Source organism: Egretta garzetta, unplaced genomic scaffold (genome assembly GCF_000687185.1).
Source record: "Egretta garzetta isolate BGI_Z169 unplaced genomic scaffold, ASM68718v1 scaffold246, whole genome shotgun sequence".
NCBI classification, from domain to species: domain Eukaryota; kingdom Metazoa; phylum Chordata; class Aves; order Pelecaniformes; family Ardeidae; genus Egretta; species Egretta garzetta.
The window spans coordinates 2,154,418-2,162,155 of record NW_009259976.1 but is presented as its reverse complement, the minus strand read 5'-3'; the positions used below and the strand labels follow the sequence as shown (position 1 = coordinate 2,162,155).

The window sequence follows — 7,738 nt, the reverse complement described above, 5'->3', positions numbered from 1 at the left end:
GTCTTAATTTGGCTGTGAAACTTTTTGATTTTTCTTTGGTAAAGAAAATGAAGATTTTAAAAGGTTAGTTCACTTGCTACTTCATTTTGTGGTGTACAGACTTTTATATTGATTCTAGAAGCATTTTCTTGCAAACTGAGTAACAAAGCTAGTATTTTTCAAGATTTTACATATGTTGTAGTTTAACCCGGCTGGCAACTCAGCACCATGCAGCTGCTTGCTCACTCCCCCCTCCCTCAGTGGGATGGGGGGACAGAATTGGGAAGAAAGAAAGCGGGGGGGGGGAAGTAAGAGATGTGGGCTGACATAGAGACAGTTTAATAAGAGAAAAGATTAATAGTAGTAGTAATGAGAATAGTAAGAGAATATACAGAATATACAAAATGAATGATGTACAACGCAATTGCTCACCACCTGCTGACCGATGCCCAGCCTGTCCCGAGCAGTGATCACTCTTCCCCCTTGCCAGCCAACTAACTCCCTCTGAGCATGACATTATATGGTATGGAATAGCTTGGGTTAGCTGTCCTTGCTGTGCTCCCTCCCAGCTTGTTATGCACCTGGCCGAGCAGGAGAAGCTCAAAAGGTCCTTGAGCAGTCTAAGCACTACTTAGCAACAACTAAAAACATCAGTGTGTTATCAACATTCTTGTAGTACTAAATCCAAAACACAGCACTATGCTAGCTACTATGAAGAAAATTAACTCTATCCCAGCTGAAACCAGGACAGCAGATGTCTCGCTTCATGTGGTATTTCCACACAAGTGCAAATGCAAGTTTTGAGATCCTGAAGAAACCAAACACAAAAAAAAAAAAAAACCCAAACCAACACCCTTAGCTTAAGATAATAATGAGCTAGTTTGTCATGTTCACCCTCAGTGTTTTGAAACTGAAAACACTATTGGTGAATCAGACATTTGGATGTGTCATTTCACTGCAAAATGTGGTGTCTCCATTTTTAATAAACTTAAAAGTGCTAACATGCCCTATGGGTATCATCTGAATTTGATAATTACCTTCTGCACAATTCTGTTAACATTTCTTTTAAAACATGGAAGCACATACAAAAATATTTTGAAATGTTAATTGATAAACCTCTATGTTGGTTTCTGCAACAGTGTTCAGCAATCGACTCAGTTGTACATTCCTTTGTCTGTGTGCTGCTTTAGGAGCCTCCCACCCAGTAAGGCAGACATAAAGATATCTTGGGTAGATGTTTGAGCAGTTTGAATGTTATGAGGCCTTAAGAAAAAAGTAGGTAGATAATGCAATGAGGTAATTAAAATATATCCTAACGCATTCGTATGGATAATTCCAGGCTCTCTAATAGGTGTTTTCTGTGTATGTGTATATACATATTTTCTTCTGTATATACATAATTTCTTCAGAGGTTTTACAGGTACAAGGTATTACTTTTAGGAATGTCTTATATTGCTAAAAATGAAAATACTCCTATTTGGTTTTTTAAAAGTTCTCGTTTCCCAGGGGGCTTAATTCTGAGCTTCTACCATTTTTCCTGGTAGTTACTCTCGTTCCTTGCTATTTAGAAGCAGGCCTTGTGTACTTAGTTATGAAGATCTCACTGAATTCTGTTCAAGAATTGAGGAGCGGGCTTTAGTGCAAATGTACATTAGAAACTTCATGCTCCAAACTTTTCATATTTAATGTCTGAGGACTTCAGGGTTTTGCTGTCAGTGCTTGCACTCTTCATTCCTAATTTATTCAAACATTTGATGCCCAGTGGTATGTATATAAGTGAGTTTGCTTTCCCCCCCCACTTATGGCTGGGAGCAAGTGATAATGAGACTTAGAAAAATACCTACACTTCTACTACATTCTGCTATAAGGAACCATTTTTTGTTTCTGAAGGGGAGCATGAGCGGGAGTCATCAGTGCATTTGGTCAGGGTTTGGGGAAGTTTCACATTCATCTTACAGATTGATTGTTTTTATGCATGCGATTGCAAATGAGAATGATTAAGTTTTGTGAAGTGTACATGCAAGCCTTCATCCATGGACACAGCAGCTTACGTTACAGCTAAGAACACTGTAACGGAGTCATTGCTGAAAATAATACTGTTGTCTTTTCTGACAAGTTTTGTACAGGTGGTGCTACAAAGTGTCTTTTTTTTTTAATCCCAAACAGCTGCTGTTTCCAAGTGCTGGGATTTCTCAAGGTGGTTACATGCTGCTGCTGCAGTATCCCCTAGCCTCTTGTGCCAGTTTTATTTTCTCTGGTGTAGAACAGAAGTGCTACTTGCTGCTGAAATGTTTAAAAAAAAAAAAAAAAAGTTCATCTAACAGAAAGATGAAATGTTTATAAGTGGATTAGTAAAATTTAACTCTATACTACCTAAAAGGCATTTGGTCATTATCATATGCGAACTTGAGCATTTCAGTGAGAGAAACGTAAGGGGGTAGAGGGTTAAAAGCAAAGCAGGATGAACTGAGGCTTTGCTTTTGGAGAGATGAGTGGGAAAACCAGATGTTACTGATTTCCTCCCCTCTTCCCCTTTTTGCCTCATCACCATCAAGGACAACTAAATCTGTAAAAGAAGCTCCTGAAAAATCATAAAGATGTATCTTGGTCTATCTGAGATTGTACGAGGTACATTTTTTACAGTGATGCTCCATATTATTTGCAGATGAGGTGCAGTGCGCGTGAGCTCTCGAATGAACATTGATGGTCTGTATAAAGAGTGCGCGTGGGCAAACGGTCTGCTGTTTTTGGAGCTACCACCGCTTGTCTTGCTGTTTCTGTACTATTTTATTGCACTTTCACTGAACATTAGTAAGAGTGACTTTCCTCCCTTGCAACCCCCTTCTCCTTTCTTAAAACTTCAGTTGCTGAAGGGCACAGTAAACACTGTGATGTTGTTTTACTCTTGTTGCTTCGCAGTTTGATGATGATGATGACCACAGTGATGGGTGGAATTTATTTTCACAGCATTTCATGAACAGTGACACCCTCATTTGTTAATGTATCTCATCATTGCAGAATTATTATTTTGCATAATTGTTCTATCCAATTTATTCAAGGGGCCTGACATGTTATGGTCTTTTAAGTACGTGCCTCTAGGACTTGAGGTTGTTGCCATATGGTGAGATAGTGCTGCGTGACAACCTTTCAGCAACTGAAGAATTCAACAGTGAAACAAACACGATAATTGTAAGTGTTCGGTGAAATCTTACACTTACCGCTTTGGCTTGTCTTTTTCCCCTTGATGCTAGGACAACCACTGCTTGCAGACAAGCCAGGCTGAAACAGGTGCTCAAGTACTGCATCGGGTATGTTAGAAATGTGCTGATGATTTTTAGTCGTATTTGTATGTGTAACTTCATTTTCAAGTGAGCTGTCAGGAGTTCACTTCGACTTCAAAAGTCTCGGGGGGCAGTTCTTGCACCAAGACTCGTAACTGGGCAACAGTGATTTATAGAAAAATGCAGTTTTAATATGGGCTTAGAGAAGGAATGAGAAATTTGAGAAGATCTGTGTTACACTGAACAAAAGAAAACAGTTCCAATTTAGACCTGGGTACTAAGAAAACCTGACTATTCAGGTGGAACTGAAGTGTAGGCTTTTCTGCAGCAAAGCTGTAAAGAACTTTTTTATGACAGCTTAAATGTGTAATATGCTTTTTGTTGAGTTCCTTTTGTGTCATTGGTGATTTACCTACCAGGTTGGCATCCCAGTTTTCCACACAGAAACCAAGTTAGGGGATATCACTTTTGGTTAACAACTGAAACAGTCCAATCAAACAAGTTTTGTTACCTTTTCTTTACTGCCCACCCCACAGTAAGTACTTGTTTTCAAGAGGTTTGCACCTATTGAATTGCCAGAGATCCTTTGGGTAGAATATATAACATCTGGATGGTGAAGTCTCCTAGTGCTATAGCGACTTCGCTGTTTGCCTGTAAGAGGTGATGTTTTCACATCCTTTTAATCTTTTTTTACTCTTACAATCCTTCTCTATAGCCTACCCCACCCCCTTCAAAATATTTTTGAACTGAAGTAGCCCTTCTCCCAGGAATTTCTTAGTACCATCTGAATCTTTGGAAGAAATCTTTGGCCTAGAAATAGGGAACTTATTTTTTGTAAGGTAAATCTTAAACTTCCCGATAGGTGTTACTGCTCATGGAAGTATCTTGATAAAATAATTCTTCATCTTCTCTTTCTTTCTTTCTCTTTCTCTCTCTCACACGTTTATTCCAATTATAATGATAGCTGATGGAGGAGTAATCTCAACTCTTCAGCATGGGTGTGGATCCTGGGTTATTAGCAGGGAGTTGAGACTAAGCTTTTAAGATGGACATGAGTACTTTGCAGCTCGAGTAAGACACTCATGTACATCAACTGTTTTATATGAAAATGTGACTGAGAAGTGTTAACATGGTTTTGTCCGTGAAATAAAATACATCCAAGTAACGTTGCAGATGAGAGCTCTAGAACTTGGGCATCTTTATTCTCCTCTTGGTCGAAAAGCAATAGGCGATCAAAACTCTGGTCGTCAGTACTGTGGATTTGGAAGAGACAAGGACAAGGTACTTAAATCCGGCATAGGCTCTTTATTCAGAGGTCTGGTTCGTATTCTTTCTGATCTGCTAGCATCTTACGTTAGCATCTCAGCAGGTGATTCATGGTTTCACTGCTGCATGAATGCTGAAGTTGGGAATAGAGACATTTATGATTTTTCTCCAAGTAAATTTGCCTTGGTATGGCCATAAATTGATTTTATAATTATCTGTGTATACAGAGCATCGTATGTAATTTTTTTACCTCTTTTTTGATTCTTTACTAGGAAGAGGGATCTGTAGGCCTATTTGATTTTTTTTTTTCCTTTTGCTTTGCAATGTTATCGCTTTTTTTAATCTTTGGTGCGTTTCACGGTCTTTAACTTCAAAGTGTAATTGCAACGATGCAGCTGCTTAATGGATTAATACATTTAATAATTCCCCCCTAAGAGCAGTATTTCTTCTTTGCATCTATAATTGGATCGTGCTGCTGCTGTCCCTAATGGAAACGCCAGGTTTCATATTCGCTGTACACCTGAGCACATGCTTACTCACTTCGTAATCTTAATTTCTTGTTCTGGATTTATCGAAACCGAATTGTACTTTGCCCTTTTTTTTTTTTTTTTTGGTGCTCAAATTTTCTTGTAAAAGATACGTGAGGGGAGATGCCACCAGGCGCCTCTGCTGCGCCGAGCTTTCGGATTCAGGCTGGGTCTCTGCATCCCACCGCTTGCCTGTCTCGAACGTTAGATTTACAGGACTTCAGAGCCCAGCTCCAGGGCAACATACAAAGATATCACAGGTTTGGCGGGGGGAATTGATTTTGTAGCAAGGGTTACTTGTTGCTGCTGTGTGCACTTTCCTGCAGGCGTGGCCTTTATTTTCCGTGCTGGTAGTGACTCCAGCCGCCGCGCGTCCCAGCTCTCACTCTGTGGGCAGGCGGGAGGTGAGCAATTTTTCATTGTTGCTGCATCTGAAGGATTCCCCTCCCACGCTACCTTGGCCCCTTTAGGAAGATTTTCATCTATTAAACTTTCCCTTCTCTGTTGGAAGAACTAAATCTCTTTCAGCCTTTCCAGGCTGGTGATCTAATTTGACAGCTCGTCGGTGATGTCTATTCCACTTCAAAGAGGCAGGTAGCCTCGGGCTAGCCAGCTGCATTGTGGATTCTGCAGATTTGGCTTGCTGTTCCTGCTGGGTGTCATCTGTCTTCTTAGTCTGGCGGTGGATAATTTTTGTCCTCCCTAGCGTCATCTGCCTGAGCAGTTTCTGCCTGGCAGGCCTGTCCGTCCAGGTTGAGCATCAAATACAGTAGCCGCCCGGCTAATCTGACAAGGCGCTCCTCCAAAGAGCGCAGCCCCGGGCCTGCTTCGGCCAGCATCGGCATGGCGGCCCGCAAACTTCCAGCCATCACGATGGCGGTCTCGGTCTGCCATCACGGGTGCAGCCCATGGACTTCTTCTGCGGGCGCCAAGTACGTCCCCCGCCTGGCCCTCTTAAGGGCCGTCGCTCCGATGCCTCCCGTCTCGGCAGACGTCTGCCTCAACAGGTTTGGGTTTCCCTGCCTGTTGCCGGCATTTGACTCGTACGCCGCCCCTCGGATGAAACAATCCTTTAGTGGATTATCATCGCCAGACAGCCTGTGGGGGAAATGACAGGACTCGGCACGTTCCTCTGAAGATTTTGCAATTCGGAGTGCTGCTAACACTAATGGGAAGCGGCAGGGTGATCCCTCAAAGAGAAAGCGGGTCCCGTTGCACGGCAAAAGTGACAAAGGTTGTTTAGCCTCTCCTCCAAAAAAATACATGATGACTGCATATGTTGATTTTCATGCTCCGAGCCATCGCTATTTCCATATTTCTGTGACTTGATGACTACTTCCTACAAACTGACAGGTCAGGGGCTCCACAAGTATTGTCTTTTTATAGCCATCACCTCTTTAAGTCCTCCTTAATTTTTTTAAATATGTTTTGAGAATAAGCTTGACGGGCCAGTGGGAGTAAGCAGGGGGGGAAAAAAAAACAGGCATAAATGCAGCAAATAAAGCATATTCTTAAAACAAAACAAAACAAAACAAAACAAAAACAGTATTCAAACAAAGAGGAGAAATGGTTTCGGGACAGTAGTCCTAGAAATCGATGCACTGATCTGTCACAGGATTTGCCCTTGTTACATTCCCGTAATTCCAAACCTGACATTATTCGTGATGTGAAAACTCTCCTAGAAATGCAGTACTTACAAACCCCCTTAACCACAGGGTTTCCTCCTTAGCAAATAAAAAGATAGCTGGAGCATAGGGCTTAGAGGGGGAAATAACTTGTCTGAGGGAGAGGCTGGGGAAGGATGGCAGCTAGTCTGGAAGGGGATAAAATTAACATTTGGACAATTCTACCCCGATTATTAGTGATCATCAAGCCAGATGGAATATCCTCCAGATATTATTAATATATAAGTACTAATATAATTTCCGGTGATTGTCAAGTGCTTATGTGCTTTGGATGCAAGTGGAAAAATATAAATACTAATCTATAGGTTGCAGGAGATGGTTACTTTGGGGGAAAAAAACTGTGAAAGGAAACAGTATTTTCTAATATCAATTTGTATCTCTGCTAATTATTGCCTATTTAACATAATATTTACAGACTACGTAACAGTGAAGGAGTGAAGAACTATTTTGGTTTATATATTTATGCTGTATTTAACAATAACTTTAGTTGAAGTAGTGAACACTTCCTGATGTGATTCACTTAATTATTTAAACAGATTTTAACCATATTTTGACTGATTTTGGGGGAGGTTATTCCAACAAAACCAATTCACTCATTTTTCAAGGCTGTCTTTAGAAGATTATGTGTATTGTAAAAAAAAATACTACAGTGATTTCAGTGAGCGGTTTCTGAGCTTTGATGATGAGACAGTGTTTAATAATAGGATCATTTTCTGTCTCTGTTGTAATAGCTTCACACAGTAAAAAAAGAAAAAAGTCTTTTTTTTTTTTTCTTTTTTCTCAGCCAGGCAATTGCTCTTACTTCTATCCTGTACCTGGGTTGGGGCAACGCCCAGTATCAATACAGGCTGGGGGGAGAAAGGATCGAGAGCAGCCCTGCCGAGAGGGACTTGGGGGTACTGATGGATGAAAAGCTGGACATGAGCCGGCAATGTGCGCTGGCAGCCCAGAAGGCCAACCGTACTCTGGGCTGCATCAAAAGAAGCGTGGCCAGCAGGTC

The 7,738-nt window shown here is 41.1% G+C and overlaps 1 protein-coding gene across 1 annotated transcript in view; it reads left to right on the top strand.

Moving 5' to 3' along the window:
• Positions 1-5,896: 5,896 nt before the first annotated feature.
• The window catches only part of BLOC1S5 (biogenesis of lysosomal organelles complex 1 subunit 5), a 25,376-nt gene continuing 23,534 nt past the window's right edge, over positions 5,897-7,738 (top strand). Inside the window, exon 1 of the mRNA XM_035895904.1 lies at positions 5,897-6,060. Coding sequence (XP_035751797.1) covers positions 5,897-6,060 — 164 coding nt within the window. The remainder of the gene's footprint in view (positions 6,061-7,738) is intronic.